The sequence below is a fragment of the Elgaria multicarinata genome, chromosome 8 (genome assembly GCF_023053635.1).
Source record: "Elgaria multicarinata webbii isolate HBS135686 ecotype San Diego chromosome 8, rElgMul1.1.pri, whole genome shotgun sequence".
Classification (NCBI taxonomy): domain Eukaryota; kingdom Metazoa; phylum Chordata; class Lepidosauria; order Squamata; family Anguidae; genus Elgaria; species Elgaria multicarinata.
Window position 1 is genome coordinate 48544522 of NC_086178.1, and position 27368 is coordinate 48571889.

Below are 27368 nucleotides of genomic sequence, written 5' to 3' on the forward strand. Positions count from 1 at the left end.
AAACAGAAACGGAGGTACTTTCAGAGCCAAAGAAGCATTTTCTGTACTTTGGAACAAAACCATCTATTTTGGAGAAGATTCACTGAACACAACTTTTGATGAGCAGAGCTATTCAGTGAATCCCAGAATCACACATGGCATCACTATAGCAACAAGAAGGCCCAGAGGCTAGGAGAATATTGCTGAGCTGACTCCTTCAAAGAAGATCAATAAGAAGCATGAACAAATTGGAAAAGAAGTTGCTTTTATTTAAAAATCCAATATATCACAACAACCAACTTTATACATTGAGTGGAGTTTATGTCCACTCTGAGTTGTGTAACGGGGGGGGGGGGGGGGGGGAGGCCTGATGAGGTGGGGGTGGGGTGCTGAGCTGAGTTATGATGCCTCCCCACTGCCTTACCCTTCTGATCTGGTTCTATGCCTTGGTCACCTTGGTCAATCCTGGCGTAACACAACACGTTTGATGGACTCAGTACAAAGATCCAGTGGTCAAGGGGACGGCGCCCTCCTCACCAGCGTTTAAGCTATCCACAAGGTACTCTTAACTGTAACAGGTGTTAGTTGCTGTCCCCGTCACTTTGATGCCCCTTGAGAGACGAAGCCACCTTTCTTCCGACTGCCTGTCCCAACAGCTTAGGAACAAAAGAAACATCCATTTCGGGGGCATGTCAAGAAGTGGCTGCAGAAGACAGAAGTGCAACCGTGAAGGCGCCTCTCTTGCTTGTCGCTTGCTGAGTGCCCTTTTTCCTAGCTCTGCAGAAGTTTCTACGGCAAACTTTCACTGGAGAGATTCGCTGGCTCCATTGACTCTTCTAACACTGATTGGGTGCTTGGCCTCCCCAGGAGTCCTGCTTATTCTCCATTTAGCAACATGGGGGTGTCCATTTAGCTGGACTACACGCAGCAGAAGCTGATGATGCATGAGTTTAAAGTTCAGCTGCTAATATGAAATGGTTCCCTTATTGTTTTAAAAAGAAAAGCCGCAGAGGCCGAGTACAGTTAAGTAAATACAGGCATGGTACAAAATGGCACTTGAGATGGGTCCTGTTGCAGCATGGAGCTACACTAGACCAGCAGCTTTCTCTTGCACGTTGTATTCCTTGTTCTTTGACAGCTTCCAGCTGATTAGGGATAATAGCAGAATGCCAACAATTTTGTAGCCCACTTGAAGGCCTAAGTACCTGCCAAGAGAAATGGAAAAAAGATGTCTGTGTGTGAGAGAGGGAGAGATATAGTGAAACTTCAGTTGAACAAATTTTGAGTTGAAAGATACAGTCCATTTATTTTGGAATAGCAGCTAGAAACAAAGTCACACTTTCTGGGGTGCAATCAGCATGGTCAGATGGTCTAGTCAGGACTGGCTGTCTGGAGACTTAGTTCTTTTCTCCATGAGGCTGTTAATCACTATATCTACTTTTGGTTTCATCTCAGAATTGAGATTTGAGTTTTACGCAACGTGCTTTTCCATTTTTGCTTTTCTGCTACATAACCTCTAGGTGGTGCTGTGGCGGAATACTGAAATTATGCGAGGAGGAAAATAGCCCTTTCTTTCATGTTCTGGAATAATACTCCATTTCCCCTGCTCTAAAAAAACCTGGGAAAATGCTCTGAAAAAACAGAAGCAAAATTGGAGGATCACAGCACTGTCTAAAGAACCTGTAAACAACTACAAGTAAAGAGTCACGAGCTCACAATAAATGCCTTTTGTAGAAAAGCTCTTGCATTCTAGGAGACCTAGGACAAGTTCACACGTGCATGTCCGTAGGTTTAGGGAGGAGCCATAGCTTAGTGGTAGAGCACATGCTTTGCATGTAGAAGTCACAGGTTCAAACCTCAACATCTCTAGGTAGGGTTGGTAAAAAGTCTGCCTGAAACCCTGGAGAGCCGTTGCCAGTCAGTGTCAACAATACTGGTCTAGATGGACCAGTGGTCTGACTCAGTATAAGGCAGCTTCCTGCATTCCATTTCTTAAGGCAATGTGTTGGATTACATCTCCCATCTACCCCAGCCAGCATGGTCAATGGCTGGGGATGAGAGGGGCTGTAGTCAGAATATACCAGGCTGGGGGAGGCTGTCCTAAGGATTGTGCAGGAAGGGAAATTCTGGATTTGGGTGTGAATTTCTGTTCTTCCCGAGGGAAGGAGGGCTGTTAAAATGGGGGAAAGGCCCCTCCTTGGGGGACAGGAAAGCAGACGCCAATATATTTACCAGAAGAGGAGGTGTATTATTCCCTTTAGGTCATGAAACAGCAGAAGAGACAAGATGATTGATAGACTACTGTTTATTAACTGAAATACAGCCTCTGGCTGATACGAACAAGGATCTTCAACCAGGCTGAGGCTGAACTGAGATTCCCCCCTGGTTTCTAGCCACGTGTCTTAAGTTTCCTTTTGCTAAGACTTGGCCTCAAAGCATACCCAAGGAGTCTCCTCTCTCGATTCCCTAGACAGATACAGAAGACTGAATAAGCTTCTGCACCATCGACACTGGTAAAAGAAGCAACAGCCACAAGTGGTGGCTAAGCTAAAACCAGTTCATAAGGAAATGCGTAAGGATGATCGCCTGGGGCTCCAGCAGAGCAAATGGGCTGTGGAGCCAAAAGGCCATTCTCTGGGCTCTCTGCATCGCTGGTTGCAAACCGAGAGGCTGCAACAATTCTCGGATGGGCTTGGTGGGAGAAAAGCCCACCCAGGTTGCACCTCACTGGGGGCAAGGACAGGAGGCAGTGGCACTGGACGAGCACTGGACACGTGCCTGCGTGAAGGCAGCCCAAACATGCATTCTTGAGCCCTTCTTGCTAGCCAGAGCCAGGCTGGTGAGGGTCAAAAGCTGGGGGACGGATGGACGGAATTTCTCCTTGGCCTTGGGGCAGATGCCAGGGGAAAGCTGGCTGGGGATCACCTGGTGAGGTACACTCCACTTCTGCTGCTCCCCTCCACACTCCTGTCAAGCTATCAGTTTTGGGCTGGGTGCTGTGTTCTTTTTTGCTTAGGCAGGCCTGCAAAAGCAGAGCGCTTCAGGAGCTGGCCCTCCCGTGATGAAGGCAGGGGAGTCGGAGGATCGAGATCCCTTCACCCCTCCAGTTTAAATGTTCAAGTCTGCCTTCCTAGCCTCAATGAAAAGGGGCCACATTTAGTGCTCTCCTCTCCTTGTGGAGAGAATGGACACGGCCGATCAAGCACTACAACACGCAGAGCTTTCTCGCCATCCGACGACATCCCTCCAAAATGCAGTCTAAACCTCTGGGTCGGCAACCACCCATCTACATGAAATAAAGGCCATTGCAGCATCCTCTGGGTGAAAGCAAGGATGTGGGGCGCGGTGGGTGGGTCCTCTCCCACACACTGGCATGGAGGTCTCTTCTTAAGGAAAAGGGAGGGCTGCAAGGGCTCCCAGGGCGCCGTCTCTGGGGGAATTCCTGGCGCTCTCAGTCTGGCCTTAGATCAGAGTCACAGCAAAGTTCTTCCATAAGTGTTTTCTCAAAAAATTCCCAAGGAGCTGCAAGAGGATGCCAAGAGACAAATTCATGTGTATGGCTCCAGGAGCTCAAATAATTGGGTCTCCCACAGAATGCTCTGTGAAACAGTAATTCAATCGTACTCGGCTTTTAAAAAAATAAAAAATAAATAAATCACAGCCTTAAGGCTTAGCAAGATGCAGTTGCACAGGTGGGTTAGTAGAGCAGGGATGAGATCGTGAAGTGGGCGGGGAATACATGCAGATTCAAGCAGCAGCCAGGTCTGACAAACAGCCACCTACAGGGAGAACCACATCAACGGGCTCTAAGGGAGACCATGTGGCAACAAAGCCACATTATGAGCAGAGAGTTGTGTTGAGCCTTCAGTCCTATCAATGACTAATTTTACCTCTGTTCTGCACTGCTGAGGGCGAAAAGAAAGGCTTTTGATGCAGCAGGCGTGTGCCCAAGTCTGCTAAGTACACTGCAGAACTCCCAACACAGAAGATGCGCAGGCAAGTCACTCTCACTCAAAATAACCCACCTTGCAGGGTTGTTGCGAAAAGACGGGATAAAACGCGTATGCACACCTGAGCTCCTTGTATGCGAACATGAGCAATAAATAGTGGTGTGAATGATGTGATTTGCAAGAGCCCTCAGATATCCCAGGTGAGAAAAGCCCCAGCCTAAACTGCACGGTTGGGTTACCTGCTGCGAAGGAAGTTATTGTCGTAGTAAGTGCAGGATCCGCTGCTCTTGTTGCACTCTTTCCTCCACCAGAGGCACGAGGAGTCGATGAGGAAGCCAAAGAAGGCAGGAGCCGGCAACCAGGCTTCAAGAGAAAGAATAGGGGAAGGGTGAGGAAGGCCCAAAGGATTCACATGGCAGGCGAGGCACAGCCCACCTCTCTCGCTACACTAGAGCCTTCCAGGGCCAGGCATAATGCAGAACTGCCTTTTCGAGTCTCTGTCCCCAGGGAAAGTGGGAGCCAGGCCCTTGTCTGAGCCAGGGCTCAGGCTTGGATTCTGGACAAGGTTCAGATCCGAAAAGTATAACTCTCAGCTGATGCAAACACCAATTCATATTTAGGGATGGCAATTTGTTTAATTAAAAGCTATCTGTAATCCATTTAAAGCTACACTTTTGCCATAGAACCCTGCACATTAAGCATTTTTAAAGCTTTCTCCAGCTCAACTGGGCATTGGGCTCGGCAAACTAAATTATGTTCTGCCCCCCAAATGAGAAAATAGCTCATTTTTTTTTCTGAGGCCAAGTGCAAAATCCCAATAGATTCCCCCACGACATCATTGGGAGTATGAAGGGACCTGAATGCCTCCTTTTCACCTCTCCGCTTTCTTCCGGCAGCATGGAAGTCTTGCGTGGGCTTTGCTGTGAGGCCGCCTTCCTTCCCTCCCTCCCTCCCTGGGATCTTGAATGCTGCAATGGCAGTGTCCCAAGTATCAGGGATCCCGGGAAATGCAGTGTTTCCAGGGTATCTGACAAGGATAATAAAGATTCAGGCAAGCTGGGGAAATTATTTTTCCCAGGATTCCTGGGACTTGAGAAGCAGCTGTTCAAGGTACCTGGGAGTGAAGTGCACCAGCTCCAATTACAGATTTTCAGGGGTAAATGGCGTTTCATTTGTAATTCAACCAATCATAACAAAACAGATAAGTTTGTATTAAAGTCAGGCAATTACTCATTTCGGTGCCACCACTAAATTGAACCAATTGAGGCAGCGGGAATTAAGATCAAATTGGGATCTTAATTTTAGGGAAGGGACGGTTATGGAAGTGGAAGGAGCAGAGTGCTGATGGCCTGAGGCGCTACTGAGTTTAAGGGAACAGCTTTACATCTGTCTGACCTCTATCAGGAGGCGAGTGGCTTGCAGAGGTTGCACAGGTTATGCCAGGCTTCTGAATGATGGCATCCAAAGCAAAGCTAGGTTTCATCTCTACAATACCACTCAGGCCTATTGAGCCTCCCAGAGGGCAACAGTGAGTCCCTTTTTGTTCTCTTGGTTCTCTAGTTCCCATGCTGAGTAAGAACATAAGGATAGCCATGCTGGACCAGACGAAGGGTCCATCCAGTCCAGCACTCTGTTCACACAGTGGCCAACCAGCTTTCGACTGGGTACCCACAAGAAGAACATGAGTGCAACAGCACCCTCCTGCCCATGTTCTCCAGCAACTGGTGTACATAGGCTTACTGCCTCTGATATTGGAGGTAGCACATAGCCATCTGCACTAGTAGCCACCGACAGCCTTCTCCTCCAGGACTTTATCCAACCCCCTTTTAAAGCCATCCAAATTGGTGCCCATCAGTAACATACGTCTTCTTGGACCCTAGCCTTTGTCCTCAACCACATAATTCCCCCTCTCTCTTTTGACCACTCCTGCTCCCCCCACTCACAAGATTATGCCTTCACTAGGCCCTACTTGATCCTTTGCCCAGTTCCACCGCCATACTAAACCAGAGTAGGGAACCTGTGGTTCTCCAGATGTTGTTGGATTTTTCTCTCCCATCATCCTTGACCATTGGCCATGCTGACTGGGGTTGATGGGATATAGAATCCAACAAATCTGGAGGACCACAAGTTCATTTAGTCTAGGGTTGGAGAACCTGTGTTCCTGTAGATGCTGTTGAACTCCATCAACCCCAGTCAGTATGACCAAAATTTAGGGGTGATGGGAGTTGGAAAGGGTCTCTGACTGGAAAGAGAACAAACATGGCTAATGGAAGTATTTGCTTGCCCTCCCTCAACTCCCAATTTCAGCCCTTTTTAAACAGATGCAGCACATGAACTACAAATTTCTGAACTGCCATCTTGTAAATACACTCGAACAGGGATGCTAATTGATTCAATCCCATAAATTCTTATTGAAAAGTAAGTCCTGCTATGTTCACTGGGGCTTATTCCTTTGTAAGTGTGTTTAGAAATTCAGCCTCAGGTGGTCACTCACCTAGCAACCTCATCAACAAGAACTGGATTCCAATAGCAAATGACTTTTCATCATAGTTCACCACCCTGTACAGGAGAAAAATGCAGCATATCAAAGGTGAACTCAAAGGCTGGTTATTACTCTGGGGAAAAGCTAAGGTGCTTGACTATATTTTTTAGGTTCGTTACATAAAGAACTAAAGCTTAGAGCTGAAAAGGGCCTATACATGTGTTATAAAGGCAGATCCTTCTCAGTGGTAGCCTTCCATAAGCAAAATACTCTTCCCAGTGAGGTCAAGTGAAGCCCAATTGTCCTTATTTTTAGAAGGTGCTAAAACATCTTCGGTAGTTGGGATTTCACTTAGTTTTCTTCCATTTTGGGGATGCTACTTATAGGCCGTTGATTCACATGCATGGTTCTTTTGGATTTCTTTCTTTTTGTAAGGGGGAGTCACCATTTTACGATCGGAGAGTTAGTTAATGCAGGAGAATAAATATAAAAGCCTGCAGATCCCCTAAATTACAGATGAGCTTTGCAGAGGTAGCTTTGTATTGCAGAAGCATGCTATGTGGCCCTGGACTAGGGTTGCAGAACCTCAGGCCTGGGGTCCCAATCCGGGGTTCCCCAGACAGCCCTCCTCCTCCCCCTTTTCCCCAGCCATTGATAGTTTGGTGGTTTCCAAACTATCTGCAGTCCCTCCCCCCATTCTAAAAAGTTAAAATCCCTCTCCTAAAGCTTAGTTACACGCAGTAAGAACTTTCAGCCTACAACATGCTGGCATTTGAGCTCCTCCCCCTCTGCTTTGGCCCCACCCTCTTTTGCCCTGAGCCCCTCCCACCAGGCCGAAAGAGGTTCTGCGCCCCACCCCGAGGCCCTCCTTACCGTAACACCATCATGTAGAGAGGGTTGTGACACAGGCAGGCAATCAGTGCAGCACCGGAGATGAGGAATATAACAGGCAGCAGCAAACGGGCACAACTGACCGGGCAGGATCCGGTCTTTGCTGAGGATTGTGCAGTCTTGATACAGGAACAGTTTGTATAGATCTACGTAGGAGCAGTACAGGAGAAAGTCAAGTTCATCTCAGGGAAATCAGAGAAGCACAACGAGGGACCACACAGCACTTGCTTTGCAAGCAGAAGAGCCCAGCTCCAACCCCAGGCAGCTCCAGGTAAAGAGGTCAGGATATAAAGCATCTCTTTCCGGGACCCTTGAGAGCTATGTCTGGTCAGAGTAAATAGTACTAGGATGGACAAGTGGGCCAATTCCTTGTGTTCCTATGTTTCATGGCTCTACTGGTCCCAATTCCTTCATGGGCAATGCATCAGTTGCCAAGGGATTGTGGGAGCAAGACAGTGGACGCATTGTGCCATTGTAGTATTGCACTCATAGTATGGATCATTTATGCAGCACATTTAAAATTACAAATTCAAAATTAGAGGCCCACCACCCTGAAAGCTTAGGGCAGCTGCCAATGATTAAAATATAGGCACGGAGGGAAATAAATATATTAAAAGGGACAAATTCTGAAGATCTCCCAATCACACACACACTTTAGGGTGATCATAGTGTGAGTGATCATCAGGGAAGAGGCTCCTATTTAGAGATGGAGGACATGAGCCATTCTAGATCAAAATTACCATCTTGAATTGTGTTTGGAAGACCATGGAAAGCCAGGGGATCTTGCCTTTACCACACTACTAGTAAAGTCGGGGAAAGCATATATGTCAACCTTTCTCAGCCTGCTGCCCTCCAGATGTTTTGGACTTCAACTCCCATCAACTCTAGCCAGCACAGCCAATGGTCAAGAATGCGGAGGGTTGTAGCCCAAGACATCTAGAGGGCACCAGGTTGGGGAAGTGTCATATGGAGTCAGAGGGGCGGAGGGACCAGCAGTCCACTATCCGCTCTGAATGGCACTATGTCTTCGATTGCTCAGACACATCTGCCCCCTAATAACGAATGGAGGTGCCTGTACTAAAGTTGGGGCCTTCTGCTTGCAAAGCATGTGTTCTCCGAATGAGCTATGGATCCTCCTCCTATTATTAACAGGCAGGCAACTGAAGCTACCGTAGGGAGCGTGATGAGTCCAAACCAACATGATGACACTCCCAGCCCCTCTGTACAACTTGAACGCTATTTAAATTTGAGCCCATGGAGAAAAATGAGTGGCAGTTAAAAAATCCAGCCCCACAAAGTTTCCATTGATCCGACTTACCATGGAAGAATTAGAAAAGAAACCAGTACACCCAGCATGGCAGGGAGAGCGGTACTCCACACCATCATCTCCACAGACTGGGTGGAAGAGGTACTCTGAGCAGGAGCACGCTCCGTTGCACAGATCCTGAGCTGTGGAACTTGATGTACTGCCAGGAAAAAATAAAAGAGACAAAATAGAGTGAAATTAGATAGGATGGGTGAAATATACTTTCTTGAATGCATTGGGTGATTAACCTCAGTTTCCCAGTCTGTTATTGTTGGGTTCTTGCCATCCTGAGGCCTGGCCTATTGCCTATTTTACCCTCCCAAAGTATCTCTTGAGGTTTACCAGTACACTTGGGTCATAATTATTACTCACACGTACATGCAAGCAAAACACATGTTTTGGGTGGAGTAATCTACTTGATCTAAGCCTTTTGATAGGAACCCAGAACACCCAAAGTGGAACAGAGAAAAATGCCAGAACAAAGAAAATCTTAATTAAAACGGGAAATATGCCAAGTGCAAAGTACATCCCAAGGCCAAGATCACATTTGATATGAAAGATATCGAGAGCTGCCATCTAAACCAAATGGTTTCCTTTGACCCAAGAGATTTTTCCTAGTCCTGTTCACCGAGGACACTTTTAATGATAGGTGTCAAGGAATGACACATTGGCTCAGTTCAGACAACGCATTAGTCAACGCAGTGTGAAAACTCCACCCAAAAGTGGAGTTTTTAGGGGGTACTCCCCACACAACATGTTTTAACTCCACCATTGTGTGACTGCGCTACCGTGGAGTTGAGTAAAATCCATCGTGATGTTTGATTGACAGTTCTTCTGCCCTCTCCGCACCCCCCCCCCCGGTCCTCCCGATGGTATTCCATCAACTACTGCAGCAACAACAACAAAAGAATCCTGGCGCCTCTCCTAAAGCGGCACTTGCTCATTTTGCCACTCTTGCCAGGGATCTCTATAGCCAGTGGGAAAAATCAACACAACACAACAGAAAACTCCACAAAGCCTGCCACACAACACGCCACACAACTGTTGTGCAGAAACTCTCCTCTGCACAGAGTGGATATTCAATGTGGAGTGTTCCCCCCCCCCCCCAAAAAAATCTCCACCATTGCATGGAGTTTCCCCGCCAAAGAACACATTTCACAACGGTGGAGTAAAAACTCCACCATGGAGTCCTAAAACTACTGCTGAGAAGTGTGTTGTCTGAACTGAGCCGTTCTCTAATACAGAGCTTTTGTCTCTTTAAAAAATCACAAGGAATGTTTTATAAAATTCGGGATTTTTCCTAGAGATCTTCTGTGAATTAGCTCACAATTCCGTGAATCAGTAAGACCATCGTATCTCAGCTTCTGTAGGCTCTTGAGATCACGTTCTTGAATGGCCAACTGAGCAGAGACCAAGATGTTGCTTTCATGCTTGAAAACACTTCACAAGTATCAATTTGGAGCTTTTTGCAAATGTCAGTATATCTACACCAGCCTACCCCATCTTAGTGCCCTCCAGGTGTTTTGGACCATGACTCCCTGTGTTCCTATCCATCAGTCATACTGGCTGGGGCCAATGGGTGTTGGTCCAACACATCTGGAGGGTCTACCATATAAGAACATAAGAGCAACCCTGATGGATCAGACCAAAGATCTGCCTCAGCCTTCCCCAACCTGGTACCTTCCAAATACATTGCTGGGAGTGGTAGTCCAACACATCTAGAGGGGACCAGGTTGGGGAAGGCTGCTCTATATGTTCCAATATCCTCTTTCCCAGAGCGATCAATCAGATGCCTCCAAGATGACCACAAACAGGATATGAAGGCAATGGCCCTCCCCTGCCATTGTCCCCCAATAACTTGTATTCACCAACAGCATATGTTTGAACTGGGAGGTTCTACTTGACCATCATGAATAATAGCCCTGTGGCTTATAAATTTATCTAAACCACTTTTAAAGTCGTCTAACTATCAATACCGTTTGTGTCAGGGAACTCCAGAAATCCAAAATCTGCTCTGTGTAATTATTCACCTTGCTGGAGAAAAGTCCATCCCAAAAAAGAATGTAGCGGCCAATGGCTCAGCACTATAGGGGCAACTGCATAAACAGAGGGGACCTTTTTTCTTGAAACATCCCCACATTCAAAATGATTCACCAAAATGCAGGCTCCACAGCTTATAACAGACTGTCAGCTCCATGAACAACTTGAAGAACAATGTGGTCTAAAGCTCCCTATCTATCAGAAGAACACTGGTCTCCTTAAACAAGAAGGAACCTTGAAAGGAAGGTTTGGAGAAGAGCAGGACAAAGAGAGATACTGACTGGGTTCAGACAACATGATAACCAACGGTGGTTTAAACAGTCAAAGGTTGGTTATTTAACACACCATAATTTTTTGTGTTGTGTGGAGGGAGTTTTTTTTAACCACCGTTTGGTTATTTGGCCAAAATAACCAACGCAAGTAACCAATGCTGTGAAGAGTTAACTATTTAAACAACTGATGGTTATCGTGTTTGTGGAGGGCACCATTGGTTATTTCATCAGCCACAGAGTTGCAAGGCAAGAGTGGTCAAAACAACAGCTGCCGCTCTAGTCCAGCTGGCGGGATAGATTTCTGGAGGAAGTGGCTGATGGGATACTAACGGGAGGACTGAGGAAGGGAGAGAGGGGGGAGATGAGTGAGTCAATTCAGTATGGACTAATAATCAACTCAATGCTGATCCTAATCCACACCACCGTTGATTGTAATCATGTTGTGTGGGGAGTACCCCATAGATAAACAACTGTCAAATTGATTATTACCAAACCCCGCCCGCCCCCGGTAGACAATCATGTTGTCAGAACGCAGCCACCGAATCAAAAGAAGAGGGAAATGATTTGAAGTAGATTGTTGAAAGGGAAGAAAGATGTGAAGGGGAAAATCTCTGAGTCCATGATTTTAGAGCCGGTGACGCAAGGTTTTCTGGAGAGTGTTTATGGAGAATAGAGCATTATTACCTGGCCAGATGGATATCAGCCACTTTCTGTGTGGAGCAGCCCATAAAGAAGAGAGGGAGGCAGCAGAGTGTGGAGATAAGTAGGACAACAATGGAGAACCGCGGAATGGCTTTGAGGGAGAAACCAAAACGCTTCATGATGAGGCCACCAAAGAGCATTCCTAGAGCAGCTGCAGGCAGGTTCACAGCTCCTGCAGTGAGAGGGGGGAAAGAGGCATCCATCTTTAGCAATGGGAGACACTGCTCCCTAACTGAGAGCAAAACCTTTTTTTTTTAGCAACAGAATGAAGTCAACCTTATAACTGGCACAGAGGGAACTAGGTACTCTTCCACATGGTGAGGTCAACCTTTCTTGTGTTTCCATAAAGCAGGATCACCCACTAAGGATCCTGGCCACTGCCTTGGGGGATGCTCCACACATGATGGAGTTCCTAATGTGAAGTGTGTTTCTTGCAGGAATCTGCATGAAACCTATGCATAGAAGGCTACCGGCAGTGATGCCAACAAGTCTCCAGAGGGAAGGCAGTTCTCCATGCTAGGGGAAGGTGGTCCCTGATCCCTGCAGCCAGCCTTGCCCCCAGTGACACAGTGAGCATATAAGACAGGGGAAGCAATGTGTGTATCCCACCGTCAATGGGATCCCAGGCCTCAGCAGCCCCAGAGCATGAGAGCCCAGAGCCCAACTCTCCCCATCCCACAATGGTGGTGGCAGCTTAGAGAGCCATGGGCCCGGCCCTCCCCTCCTCCCTCTACCTGCCATGCTGGATGGCACTTCGGGACGCTTGTTTATCCTCTCTGGGTCAAAGGGCTTAATTAAGCAGAGGATGACTTAGCTCAGCCAGAAGTGCGATGCAGCAGCAGCATCACTGCAACTTTTGCAAAAATAAACAACAATGTTTAAACAACATCGGCCCCTGGGGTGGGGGGATATGAGAGGAGAAAAGGTGAATATTTGGGGCTGATTCACAACCCACTCATTACTGTGCTTACTGTTGCTGTTGTTGTTTACAGTGATTCATTACTGCTTTTAATGTCCCTGCTTTCATTGTTTTCAGGTTTTATTGTTTTAAAATGTTGCACACCACCTTGATGACCCTTTTATCAGATAAGAGGGTATAATATAAATGATACCAGTCACCATCAGCAGTGCTTGATAGTCGCCCGCACAGCCTTTGCTAAACGATAGTGCTGCAATGCCTTCAATGAGATTACTGACTTATGAGCAGTGGGACGCATGGCTCCCAACACCCACAAACTTTTAAAGATTTGCCAAATCAAATGTTGCCCTACCTCTTTGAATCATTTTCAGTGGCCTCAGCCTACTATGGTTAAGGGACATCTGTTTCTTCCACCTACAGCACAAGTAGGACAGATGTAGCCAATGTCTGCCTGTCGGCTTTTAGACTTCTCTCAAACCCCTCTCCTTGCTCCTATCAGATCTCCAGCCAAAGCCATGTGGACCACAGACTGCTGTCTGGTCTGCAAACACAATTAATTGAATCCATAGCCTTGAGAAATGTTGTCAAGTACCCTGTTTACTTGGCCATAACTTGATTCTGAGAAGGTTTCAACCATCTAGCTGGGGGCAGGCCGGATCTGCTTAATACAGAGCCATTGTAACTCCCTCACCAATGAGAAAATTTGCATAGGAAGAGCTGACACTGAACTGCTTCTCCAGGAACTTGTTGAGGAACGTGGAGAGGCCAGCAATGACGGAAGAGAAGCTGCACTGGGCCATGACCAACAACATGAAGAGCGGATTGAGAAGCAGTCTTAGGAAGCCTCGAGGGAATTCTGAAAGCAAGAAACAGGAGGGTTATGGAAAACGGCAGGCAGAGAAAGGGCCTCCTCAATAGCATGAACAACAGATAGCATGGCTTAAACAAACAAACAAACAAAACTTCTATCATAAGTTATCACAGGATCCTGCTAAGAATGATCATATCAATCTATTTTTTACCATTCCAGGGGCGGGGGGCAAAAAGAAATTGCACAAAATTGTGGGAAAGGGTGAGAATTTTGCAGAAATTTCTCCATTTGCAGGGCTAGCCACATCCTTCGTGGGAGCCATTTTGTGGTGGTGCTCACAGTAGTTCCTCAAATTTCCAAATGTGCCTATGAGTCCAAAAAGGTTGGGGACCCCTGCCCTAGAGGCCTCAACCAGGACTTCCTCCCTTGGGGCTTTCCAGTGCTGCTGCCTGCTGAGTAACAGAAAGCTGAGCGAACTATTTTTGTTTTTGTTTTGTTGCTGTTGTTAAGAAGAAGAACTCCTCATTCATCTCTCAGGCACTCAGTAAGCAGCCTCACTGGAAAGCCCCAAGGGAGGAAGTCCTGGCTAAGTCTTCTTGGGGGCGTTTCAGAAAGCTTAAGCAGCCAAAGGGGCTTTCTTGGTCCGTCTCTGCTAGCTCAGATCCCATCAGCTGATACTTGAAGTTGGGATTTTTTGCCCCAATGCGCATCGCTTTACACTTGCTTACATTGAACCACATTTGCTATTTTGATGCCCACCCTCCCAGTTTGCAGAGATCCTTTTCAGCTTCTCCACAGACTCCTTTCCCTCCTCTAGTACTCCTTTGATTCCATTGTCATCCAACAGACCAACTGCCTCCCTAGCTGGTTTCCTTCTTCTGATATATTTAAAGCCGTCTTTATTGTATTCACCATGTTCCTCAAAATGCTTTTTGCATCTCTTATTGTCTGCTTGCATCACCTCTGTGTAAGCTTGTGCTCTCTCTTGTTTTCCTCACCTGGGCAAAACTTCCATTTCCTGAAGGAAGCCCTCTTTTCTACAATAGCTTCCTTGATACCACTTGTTAACCATGCTGGTGACCTCTTGGATTTGGTGCCCTTTCCTAACCTATGATATACATTCTAGCTGAGCTTCTTTTATTGTGGTTTTGAATAACCTCCAAGCATTTTGAAGGGATTTAACCCTCTTGATTCCCCTTTTCAATTTCCTTTTTACCAGTTCCTTCATTTTAGATATGTTTTCTCTTTTGTGGTCAAACGTGTCTATGTTGGACTTCCTTGGTGATTTTCCACTTAAACATATCTGATAGCACTGTGGTCACTGTTTTTAATTGGTTCAACAACATTTACATCTTGCACTAGGTCTTGCGCAACACCTTTTAGGATTAAATCCAGGTTCGTCTTCCCTCTGGTTGCTTCCATGACTCATTGTTCTAGGGCACAGTCATGTAGGGGACTGAGAAATTTAACCTCTTTGTCATGATTGGAACACACATTTATCCAATCAGTGGTAATTAAAATCACCCATTGTTACACTTCCTTGTTTAGAGGCCTCCTTGATTTCATTTTCCATCTCAAGATCCCCTGTGCATTCTGGTTTGGAGGATGAAAGCATGTTCCTAGTACTAAATTAGTTCTGGAGCCTGATATTGTCACCCACAGCACTTCTGTGGATGAGTTTGTCCCTCTTAGGTTTTCTTGTCTACTTAAAACTATGCCCTCTTTGATGTACAGAACAAGACCTCCCCCAGTACACCCTTCCCTGTCCTTCTTGTAGAATTTATATCCAGTGATGACTGTATCCCACTGGTTTTCTCTGTTCCACTAGGTTTCTGTAATGTCCACTATATCGAGGTTCTCCTTTAAAACCAGGCACTCCAATTCTCCCATTTTGGCTTGGAGGATTCTAGCATTTGCATAGAAACACCTATACACGGTGTCCCTCCCCAGTTGTCTCTGGCACTTAAGCCCCTTTGACTAGCCATCATGTTTCCCCATATGGAAATGGCCTATTTCCTCCCCTTCTACATTTAGGCACTCAGAAATATTTTCATCTTCATCTCCTAGGGATGATTCAACTGCATACTTCCCAGCTCCTGTTGGTTTTTCCCCTGGGTTCAGCTTATCAGCTGTTCTGCCATTTTTTTAAAAAAAAAAATGTTTTCAGAAAGCACATAAGAGAGAGGTTGCAAGGACAGAACCGGGTAAAATGGTAAAATAAAGAGCACATAGAACCCCCTCAGTCACCTACTTACAGCAAGGTAAGCACTGAAACCCTGCACACTGCAAAATTTATCTGAAATTCTCCACATCCCTGAGAAAGGCAGAAAAAGAAAGGCTGCCATTTTTGAAGGGAAACAAACAGGTAGCAAAAGGCAGGTGGCGTTTCGGTAAAATACTACTATTTATCCTGCTTTTCACTTGTTGCAGGAAAGTTAAACCCAAATTTGATGCAGGGTGAGAAGAAAACGTCCTGAACAATTCTCTCTCTGGTATCAAGACGTTGCCAAAGGAACCAGCAGGGAACGAAGGAAAGCAAACATCACTCTGCATATATTTTAGGGAGAAAGCAGATTGTGGTGCTGGCTTTGCATTTACAGTCTGTTGCGAAAACAGATCATCATCAACAGCTACTGGTCATGATGGCTGTATGCTATCTCCAAGCTCAATCACTGGATGCCTCAGAATTACCCGTTGCCGGGGAACAACAGTGGGAGAGGGCTATTGCTCACCTGTCCTGCTTGAGGGCTTCTCAAGAGACATATGGTTGTCTGCTATGAGAAATATGATGCTGGACTCAATAGGTCTGATCCAGCAGGGTTCTTATGGGGAAATTTTTTGTGAGATGCATTAAAACTGCAGCATGGTTGCATGTGACTGAACTGATGAGCTTTTGACAAAAATAACAGGCTTGCAGTTTAAAAGCCTTTCAAGAAGAACATCTTGACAACAAGACCATGCTGAACTAACAAAGGTAACAGGAGAAACTCAGGTTGGGTGCAACTGTGGATAGTAAGGGAAGCATTTCCCCCCCCAGCATGGCTCTCACACAGAAAAAACTGAAAGGTAGAATGAAAATAATTTACTTTTAATAAAATCCACCAGAGATCCTTCCTCTGCTTCAGCTTTCTCAATCTTCTTCAGGATGTCCACCTCAGACACCATTCCCTGGAGGAGAAACAGAGAATACCTTTTGTGAGTAGGGTGGTAGTGGTGGCAGGGAGCAAGAAGAGAGGACTCTGGATTTTGTCCAAGTGGAATGGGGTCCTGGGAGACATTCTACAACCTGTAGCCCCTGAACACACAGAATGAGCAAGAAACGGGATGAGATTCCGGGGTATGCAACACAAAAACACACCCAGACTTTCTCTTTCGCTTCACTCAGTCCAGTCAACAGTGTGTGTGTGTGGGTGCTCTCCCCTCAGCAGGACAAAATGATTGAGGCAAGAAACATAAACTGCTTCTCCTGGTTTGAACATACCTGTACACTATGCTCAACGTCTAAGGTCCTCCTCTGGGTGGCTACTCTGAGGGAGGACTGGAATATAGCAACAAGGGAGAGGGCCTTCTCTGTGGTGGCCCCCCAATTATGGAACGATCTTCCTGATGAGGCCCGCCTGGCACCAACATTGGTATCTTTTCGGCACCAGGTTAAGGCTTTTATTTAGCAGCATGTAAACTGACCCAGATTTGTTTTTATAGTTTGGCTGATTACTCAAACTTGGTTTTTTTAGATGTATGTCGTCTCTGTGTGTACCGTGTGTTTTTAACTCTTGCATATTGTTTTTATTATTTTAACCTTTGTAAACTGCCCAGAGAGCTTTGTCTATAGGGCAATTTTGAAATCATCATCATCAATCATAATCATCATCATCATCGCTTCTGGTAAATAAACCTTCCCAGATGTGCAACGGCATTCTATCTGTTTAAATAGCTTTATTTGATATTAACTACTGTCAATGCTGTGGTCATTGTCCCCACTTTACCCAAGAGATTTAATAGCTTGAATGGACACCAAGGCAGAATTTGCTGGTCTTTGCCTCTTGGTTTATAAGTCATGGCCTAGTTTGCATGATCACAACAGCTGAAACAAGCCACGGTGCACACCAGGTACATACCATGGGTTATTTGAGGGTTCACCTGAAATAAACCATGAAGCCTGGGTTCAAGTGACACAGCAAGTTGTCTTGCTGTGGGTAGTTAGGGAAATCTGACAGTGGCTTGTTTCAGCCACCATGATTCTGCAAAACAGGCAATTGAAATGTTTTAGGGGCTGCTTTGAACCACGTTTAGTACCACTGTGACTGCTACAGGCCCCTGTGACTGCTACAGAGGAGGATACTGAAAAAAAGTTAGTTACTGCTCTTTGGATGAAACGTTCTGCCAAGCATGAAAAGTAATAACAGAAAAAGACAGAACACAGTATCGAAGCTTGAATATTAAATCATGGTGGTTTTAAAATGTAATTAAAAAAAGATAAGCATATCATTTCATATCCTTTTACATATTTTCCCCATCTTAATATTTTTTTCATATGGGGAGGGGATTCAGAACTAAATTAACATGTGTGCAACCTAAGACTTATATAGGGGAAGCTGACAATATTTTTTCACATCATTGTTTAGTTAATTGATTTAGTGTGTGTGTCTGTGTGTGAGAGAGAGAGAAGGGGGGGGCTGTAATCAGACAACACAATAGTCAATGGTGGGTTAATAGTCAACTCCATGGTTGATTATCAAGGGGGTAATCCCCAAACAACATGATTATAATAAACTGTGGTGTGGATTAAGGCCAGCATTGAGTTGACTATTAGTCAACGGTGTGTTTCACTGACACATCCCCCACCCTCTCTCTCCCCCTCAGTCCTCCCACTAATATCCCATCAACCATTGCGAGTTCTGCTGGCTGGACTAGAGGGGCAACTGTCGCTCTTACCAAGGGACTCTGTAGGCGCCCAAAATAACCAACTATGCGTGATGAAATAGTCAATGGTGCTCAACATACAACACGATAACCAACAGTTGTTCAAATAATCACTTCTGCACAGCCTTGGTTATTTGTGTTGGTTATTTTGGCCAAACAATCAACTGTGGTGTGAAACAGTCCCGACAGATGACGCAATAACCAACCACTGATGTTTTAACGCATTGTTGACTATTTAACCCACCATTGGTTATCATGTCCTCAGAACCCAGTCAGAAAGAGAGAGAGAAAGAGAGAGTAAAATGGCATCCAAAGCAGCATTATTTCCATTTCCATTTGTTGCTCATTCTTTAATCCCAAAACAGCCTTCTAGGCCACGCTGCAATGATGGGAATTCTAGTCCAAGTATAACTTGATTTGCTTATAAAATTATCACATTCAGTGTATTAGTTTTTAAAGTATAGTGTATTCAGACAATACTTACACATTAACTAAGCTTACTTTCAAATGTTTTGAATTTTAAGGTTAATTTGATGAGCAAAGTAAGTTATATACAATACATTTTATGTTCTGGAAGTAACAAAGTGACTTTAGATCTGTAAAGTGTGCTAAAACAAATACTACTGCATATTTTCCCATTTCCCCCGACATTTCAGGTTTTTTTCTTGAAAACAACAACAGGGGAAAACTCCCTCACCCCCATAGCTTCAAAACTTCCAGAAGTTTAACATCCCTACATAAAGCCCATATTTTACTATTGACAAGAGGCATTTAAAATTACAGATCTGGGTGGGGACATGTGTTCTGCACGCTGCCTGCAGCCTCAGCTACCCTGAGGTACCCCCACAACTGTCCCCGCATCCCTCCAAGTTTTTTTTTAAATTTAATTTAAAAAGTGGCACTTTGAGCACTACCACACCACAAAAAGGCAAGATCTAGCTTGTTTGCAAGCTAGATTTAACCTTTCGAGGGCTCCGTAGCACTGGCAGAGCCCTGAAAACTTAGATTGCAAGCAAGCTAGATTTTAACTTTTTGGTTGTCAGGATGCCACCCCCCAAAAAATCAGGGTGCCCAGCAGCCTGCAACCTGGGGGTGGGTGGGGAGCCCCCCCTAAAATGACCCTGAGACCTCCATAATTTGCTCACTCCATTACAGATGCTTCTTTCAACAGCAAAAGGCTTTTCCCAAGGGAAATGCAACTGCTTCTTTCAGCTACAAAATCAGGCAGTCATGCATGCCGCAAACCCACCCACCCACTCCTCTAGAAGCAGAGGACGGCTTTTCTTCATAATGATTATGGCAGCCTCCAAGTGAAGAACATCAATAAGCCAAGAAAATGTATGTGAAGCAGGGTAGGTGGGGGCAGGGGAAGAGAGAGTTCTTGCTTGGGCAGCCTGCCTTGTAGGAGGCAGGCCAACAGGAGGCAGAACCGGAATTATTTAAAAAGAAAGAAATGGAAAAAGCCTAGTCCAGGACAGCCTCTCCCCTCTTCAGTTTCCCTGATGGCAAAAGAATCGTGAAGAGGATTTGTGCAAGAACAACTGAGGTTTGGAGGAATTTCTCCCTGGCATTCTGCCCCTCCGGCCCACGAGACTTACCTTCCCTTTGAGCATGTATCGCGGGAAGAAGAAATAGGGAATGGAAGTGAGGAGCAAGCAGCCAGAGGCAACGAGCAGCCCCAACCACCATGCTCCAATCCACCGCGGGTCTCCTGGGGTCAAGTTCAGATCCTCTGAAAGACAAGGGGAAGAAAGCATGACAAACACTGAGTGAATCCACTTCCTATCATTTAAGCCATTTGCATATTTCTGGGCTTGAGGTCTACCCAATTGCTTGGATGATCATGTTTTCAAGGGCACCCCCCCCTTGCTCGGGATTTCCTACAAGTGGCATCAATACTAGCACAGCTGATTTATAATCTTTTTGTTGTTGTTACTGCAATTGTCTCCAGGATGGGGATGGAGCCTTCTTTTGAAGCTACTGTAGACCTAGATATCTGGCACACTGATCAGACCAAAAGCCTTTCTAGTCCAGCGTTCTCTTCCTACAGTGGCCAACCATTTGCCCATAGTCAACCCACAAGGAGGACATGAGTACAGTAGCACTCTCCTGGTCATGTTCTCCAGCCACTGGTATTTAAATACATACAGGAGATAATATTTTAGCCCTGATAGCCTTGTTCTCCATGAACTGGTCTAATCCCCTTTTAAATCTGTCCAATTTGGTGGCCATCACTACATCCTGTGGCAGCAAATTCCATAGTTTAACTATGTGCTATGGGAAGAAGTGCTTCCTTTCATCTGTCCTGAGTCTCCCACCCTTCAGCTTCATTGGATATTTTCAGAGATGGAATTCTGTCATTTCACTAAATTGGGATGAGGGAGATTTTAAGAACTTAGGGAAAACCTGCCCTAAAATCAGTAGCTGTGATGGGTAGTGAGAAAATGTCCCTCTGTTGATGGCAAGTTGTATTCTCTAAGATATCTTTGTTTGGGGGAAAGTGGTTGCTCTTCTGGATGACGTTTAAAAGAACTGAGCAGAAAAATGCCTGGCAAAACGAGAGAGAGAGGAAGAAACCATCTCTATGGGTTTAAGCATGAGCATTTGGTGATGCAGACACAGTGGAAACCAAACAGCAGTGTGCTGTGGAAGGGATTTGTTGGAGTGTAAGCCTTAAGCAGGCTATAGCCAGAGCATTTGGTGGTGGTAGTGGGACTAAGGGAGGCAAGTGGCACATGGGCTGTGGCTTTGTTGTAGAGCACATGCTTTGAGTGCAGAAGGTCCCAGGTTCAATCTTCGGCATCTCCAGGTAGGGCTGGAAAAACGTCTGCCTGAAATCCTGAAGAGCCACTGACCCTGACTGTCAACAATCATTGGCTAGATGAAGCAATGGTCTGACTCAGTCTAAGGCAGCTTCCTATGTTCCTATCCGATTCACTTGTACAATTACAACGTTAATTAAGGAAACCTATCTATTTTAGCCCTCTTTCCTTCTAGACGCCTGGTGCTTATTGAACAAGCTTAACCAGTAATCTATGCAGACAGGGTAGCTGGAAATATTCGTTGCCCTCTTCCTGGAATGAATCTCCTCTCCCATTGTTCCCAGGCTGGGGCAGAGCTTTGCTGGCTGAGAGTCAGGCACAAGCTCGGCCACTGATCTCGATGAAGCAACAGTTTTAATGAGGCCCGGCTTTTGGAGTCGGTGCTCTCCAGGGACCCTAGAGAAGAGACGCCGAGTCATTCCACATTGAGAGCGGACATCCTCCAGGCGGGAGGCCTTGCTCAAAGGACTCGGCACTTGACTGGGTTTGGCACAGAAAGCGTGTCTCTGCATTGTTAATGGGTGGGAAGGAATAAACAGCCATCTCAGGCCTCTTGCAGCCTCAGTCCAGACTTCCTGCTCTCCAAGATTAAAAGGCATGCAGGCAAAGAGCGCCCACACCCCGCCAAAACAATGGCACAGCTTCCCTGGATGTGACCAGTCCACACAGGAGTGGGTGACATCATCAAGGGGCGACCACATGGAGGTAACTAACACTGTTTGTCTACCCAAAGAAGGAGCCTACTGCCCCTTCCTGTTCTCAGCTCAATCATCTTGCACAAGAGACGAACAATCATTCTATGATGCCAGAGTGAAATGCAGCAGGGTTTCTTTAGCATGGAGGCATGAGTTAGAAAGAAGACTCTGGCTGCTAGAAAGAACCTTGAATGCTTTGCACATTCATGTGTGTACTGGAGAAAACTGGTAGAAGTTGTCCTAAGGCAGCCATTTTCAAAGCCTAAATTCTATATCATTGTACAGTTAATTTATGATCCAGCAGCACCTAATATTGTAATCTGACTGTGCCTAACACTCCCATACCAGACGATAGATATGTAGCAAGAAATAGGATCATGATATAGATGTGGTGGTGGGTGGTGAGGAGGGGAACACACAAGACAAAATGGAGAGGATGGCGTGTCTGAAGCAATCTGGCCAGATCACTTGCATTTCACTAGAGTGTTCTGCCATAGAACAGTAGAGCAGGAAATCATTGCCTCTGTGGAGGCTAGGACTGTGTTGGAAACTAGGCTCTCTATTTCTAAAGATAATTCAACCTTCATGCATTATGGCATCATGGGTTCAGGACGCTTATCAGCAAACACAAATATGCATTATGTGCCAAGTGAATCTGAATCACTCTTGTGCATGGCATGCTTACTATTATGCACAAATGCACCTAATGGGCTGTATCTGATCTTAGTCTTAGGTAGAAAAGACCCATGGAAATGAAAGCCATGACTAAATTATATTCCATTTATTTCAATGGGTCTACATTGAGTAGGACTAACATTGGATACAAACCCCATGCTCCCTGTTCAAAAGCACACTAGAGACCTGAATGACTGCTGCACACTGCCATGCCCAGTAAGCTCTTGCTCAATTAAACCACTACTTTCTGACGATGACTCTAGCACTTATGTCTGCAAGCATTCTGCTCCTTCCGGACATTTCTTTAGCAAGGAATCTCGTTTCAGGTAATGGGGAATGGCAGAAAGCCACAGTATCTCTAATTGAAGCAGGCTGTGTCTTTGCATGCCACCTTGCAAGATACCAAGAATCTGTCCTCAAGTGGAAAAGGGAGCCAGTGACACGTTCTGTGAGGCTGTAGCTCTAGTTACACATCTCAGACATATCAAGTGGCTCAGACTATCGACCTGTGAATGCATAAGAGACTATGGCCTCCTTAAGTAGAACAGATACTTACTCAGATCAACCCTCCCAAAGTCCACAAATATCCGCAGTGCTGCAGAGCCAAGCAAGTAACCAAAGGCTGGGCCAAACACTGCAATGGCAAATAACAGGGCTGAAAGAGAGAGAGAGAGAGATAAGATGGTGAATGACTCTCTCTCTCTGTGGGTTACATTTCTTCAATACTGCTATGATGCTTTTTCTTCCTAGAGCTTGTTTTATTACCAGAGAGATAAAGAGTGTTTAAAATAAATGGGGTAATTAATATTCCTGCTGCATTAAGGTTTTACATATCTCATTTACTAAAGAGGAGCTGCTACCATTCAAAAAGATCCTAACAATCTTGTTGAAGAAATAATAATAATAATAATAATAATAATAATAATAATAATAATAATAATAAAAACATTAGAAGAATCGTGATGGATCAGCCAAGGGTCCATCTAATTCAGCATTGTTCCCTTACTGTGGCTCTGCTTCCTGCTTCTCTTCCGCATTTGCAATGAGCTTCAATTACATGAGGAAGCGTGTAGTGATCACGTGGCCAATACAATTCAATAGGACAGCGCCCTCTAGTGGGCGTTTTATAGCACAACTTTGCCTGTACACTGCGGGGAAACCCGACAAATACTGATGTATTTCAGATGAGTCAGGTTTTCTGAGGTTTATTTTTGACTGCTAAAACCGGCGAATGGAGTGGGAGGCTGATGTTGTCATCAAAATGACCCAAGAACATCCGTGAGTGGTCAGTCATGAGCATGCTATAAAACACTCATTTAAAGAAACTCATTGTCTACCAATACACTCAAAGACAGCTCTCTGGTTTCATTAGCTACTTAATCATCCTGCTTATTAGGTTTCCCCTTGAATATCAAAAATAAATGTTATCTGCTAATTAGATTACTTTTTCATCTCTCTAAAAAGACAGATGGAATACTCATTATCAGAAAATATTTTGACATCCACAGTACTTGGATATTCACAGTGTCCGCAAACCTCAACAACCATTTACCCTGTTCTACAATAAGGGTGGAATCTTATCCATGTTTAGACTGGAAAAAATGTTTTACAAGCCCAGCATGCTCCCGCTAGCCATGATAGTTGTAGGACATTTTCTGTCTAAATATGCAAAGGATTGCACCCTGTGTGCTCTTTTTGTATCTTTGGAAGGCCAAAATCTACCAGCCCCGCACCCCACCCCCCAAAAAGAAAAAAGATAGATTAAAAACCGTCAACAGAAACAAATGGGGACTGATGGAAGCACACTGATATGAAGGCAATGCAAACCCAATGGGCAAGGAACGTCCCTTACCTAGATTACAGTAAAACACCTTTTCAGGGTAAGCGCATACCTATGTATAAGGGAGAGTTGTTTGGTTCAGCAAAATCATCCACATAGGAGATCCCAAAAGGCTGTATGGGGACTGTCCCAATTCCTGCCAACAGCTGAGCAACTACCATTATTCCCCACATGGTGCCGGCCTCTGCCTGGACATTCACGGTGGCATTTGGACAGGTGAATTGGCTGTTGCAGAGTTCAGATCTGGTGTTGCTGCTCTTGTTATCTGGAACAAAACAATGCACTAATTCTAGAAAAACACAGTGAACACTCATGGACCACTAGACTATCACATCAAATTCAGTGCTGCTTGCATAATTTTGCCTTGCAAAAGAAAATGACCAACACATAGAAACAGAAAAATATCTAACTTGAGAGTCACTTTGCAGGTATGTTTCCCAATGCGAGTTCACTTGCACTGCAGGTTTAACTGTGGAAGCCCTGGCAAGCACAGAGAGCAGAACAGAGCAGTGCATCTTCAAGGCCCAGATGACATTTTAACAACAGTGGACATGGGGGCACCAGAAACGTGGCTGAAATCCACAGAAGCCCCCACCTCCCGCTGCATAGAATGGGTTGAGTTTTCCTTCTGGCAGAAATTCCTCATGGAGTCCTCTCCAACCTTGCGGGGGCGCGGATTTTTGAAGGGTAACAGAGGTTTACTACAACTTATTAGATTGTAAGCCTATGCGGCAGGGTCTTGCTATTTACTGTATTATCTGTACAGCACCATGTACATTGATGGTGCTATATAAATAAATAATAATAATAATAAAAGCACCCAACCACACATGGGACACCTTGTGCGGTGCTTTGGATCATAGCCAATGTCTTTGGTATAGTCATTTACTGGAGTTCAGCAGTTTGTGGCAATAGCAATTGTACTTGCACATCTAAGACATTCACTAACAAGGCTGAGCAAACTGCATCCTTAAGCTTCCTTGATCCCTCATTCCTGAATGTTGGAGACCTGCCAGAGCTGTAAACTTCCTCAATTTAATTAGCACCTGTCATCACCTTTTTCTTTCAAGGTATTACCACAACACTACTTATAGGGTTAGTTTCAGAAAGGGCTTTGAGAACGAAGATGCATCAGTGTAGTTGCAACCTAGGTTGGTTTTTTTGCCCCTTACACATCAAAAGCCAACTGCATAATTATTGAGGGAGGCATAATTGTGGTTTGGTCCAGGGTTCTTACATGCTTTCAAATTACCCATTAGCTTTAATGGTGAACAAGATGTTCATGACAGAACCAGGAATCCAATTCCAATCTATCAAAGTACTTTAAGTTCCTCTTAAAGTGAACAAAACAATGCTTAAATATCCAAAATGATGCTAGGAATCCACTTCCAATGCAAAATTGAAACAAACACAGCATTCTTGTCACATGTCAGCTCTCACACACATCTTGTACCTTGTTATTTGCTCATTTTCACAATTGTTCCAATATTTCCATCAACTCATGGTACTTAATGAGAGTCCCTGTAGGTTTGTGGTATTTTTGATCAAATATTGAAACAAAATGTTGACCAGGTCGATAGAACATCACTTGTCATATAAAATAACATGCTACCACAAACATTTCTGAACATGTTCAGCCCAACAGCATTATTACATGAGCTTGGAATGTAATTCCAGAATGCAGGGGCCTTCCTTTAACTCATTTTAGATTCAATTGCCATAGAGGCCATATTAGAGATGTATCTCATGCCAAAACACAATTTTCATAAGTGAAACTGTTTGGGGTAAATGAGAAGAGAAATACCAAACCAACCAACTCCAATTTGGTTTACGTCAATGCTCCTATTCAAAGTTCCTCTCACTTACTAACGAGATGCCAAGTAGATCAGGGAGGGACACACTGGAAAATAAGAGAGCTTTGGAATTTCCTGCCCTGGTGTGCAGGGTGGGGCAAAATATGCCCTTGGCTAAGTATATGGAGATTAAAAGCAATCTGCTCATGGGGACATGAAATGGTAGATGGGGGCTCTGAATTAGAAACAACAGATAACCCTGCTTAGAAGAGTGTGTCAGCGGGAAAACCCAAAAAATGAAGTTATGGATGAAGAAAGCTTCATCCTTTTAGAGCGACCTTCCTTAATCTGTTTACTCCAGTTACATTGGGAGTAGTTATTGAGAATCTCACAGAGAACTTCCCATTCATAGATGTTAATGAGAGATGATCTCAAAAATTGCTTAGCCTGAACTTTTCTAGTAATTGTGGCAAATTGTGACATCTTCTAGACATCTCTCAAGATGATGTTATCTAGCCTCCTCCAGCCACCACTTCTTTGTCCCAGAATCCTAGGTGTAACCCAATACCTAGCATGGACTAATTCATTCAGTCTGCGATATCCGTCTTGCGACTGGGTCTAAAATGCAAACCACACAGCCACAACATCTGGACTAATTTCAGTACTTTTCTGGGCATGTCCCTCTCCACCGCTTTTTATACCACCAAGTCTGATCAAGCATTCTGGGAAACTAAAAAGTTGGTTGTACTGATAAAGGTACTGCTCAATTGTGGATTTTGATTTTTCTTCTTCTCATGGACCATTACACAACTCTTTACTTTTTTAATAAAAACCAGAAAATCCATCTCCCATCCCAACACAGATAGACACAGGCAGTCTCTACTGCCCTCACTATTATAAAGTGAATCTTAGCTGTATAGTCAGAATATAGGCAAGAAGTTTCCAAGCAACCTCCAGTTAATTTTATTTCTAGGTTAGATCAGACTTAGTCACACTTAGAGTAGTTCCATTGATTTCAGTGGGACTACTATAAGTATGTGTGAGCCTGGTGTGTCTTTAGAGATTGGATGAAGGTCTTTCCCCTAATAGATATCCAGTGATAGTTAGCGCACTGTGGCCAGTACTGTGGCATTTTCTGTCAGTTTTCTTTCCACAAATATAATTCTAGTGTGGTTCTCTGCAGAAAGACATTGCTGCAGAATTAACATGCCCCACCCCCCAAATCCTTGTATGCAATCCTAGTAGAAGAGAAGCAGTGATGTAGGTTT

The 27368-nt window shown here is 44.9% G+C and overlaps 1 protein-coding gene across 2 annotated transcripts in view; it reads right to left on the reverse strand.

Annotated features, from left to right (window-relative positions):
- Nucleotides 1-341: 341 nt before the first annotated feature.
- SLCO2A1 (solute carrier organic anion transporter family member 2A1) overlaps nucleotides 342-27368 on the reverse strand; it is a 64701-nt gene continuing 37674 nt past the window's right edge. For both annotated transcript variants that reach the window (XM_063132303.1, XM_063132302.1), the window contains 11 exons: nucleotides 24360-24572; nucleotides 23024-23122; nucleotides 19874-20007; nucleotides 16439-16520; nucleotides 13233-13397; nucleotides 11605-11794; nucleotides 8621-8768; nucleotides 7285-7448; nucleotides 6424-6488; nucleotides 4169-4292; nucleotides 342-1184 (listed from right to left, as the gene is read on the reverse strand). In XM_063132303.1, coding sequence (XP_062988373.1) covers nucleotides 1064-1184; nucleotides 4169-4292; nucleotides 6424-6488; nucleotides 7285-7448; nucleotides 8621-8768; nucleotides 11605-11794; nucleotides 13233-13397; nucleotides 16439-16520; nucleotides 19874-20007; nucleotides 23024-23122; nucleotides 24360-24572 — 1505 coding nt within the window. In that variant the 3' untranslated portion in view covers nucleotides 342-1063. The remainder of the gene's footprint in view (nucleotides 1185-4168; nucleotides 4293-6423; nucleotides 6489-7284; nucleotides 7449-8620; nucleotides 8769-11604; nucleotides 11795-13232; nucleotides 13398-16438; nucleotides 16521-19873; nucleotides 20008-23023; nucleotides 23123-24359; nucleotides 24573-27368) is intronic.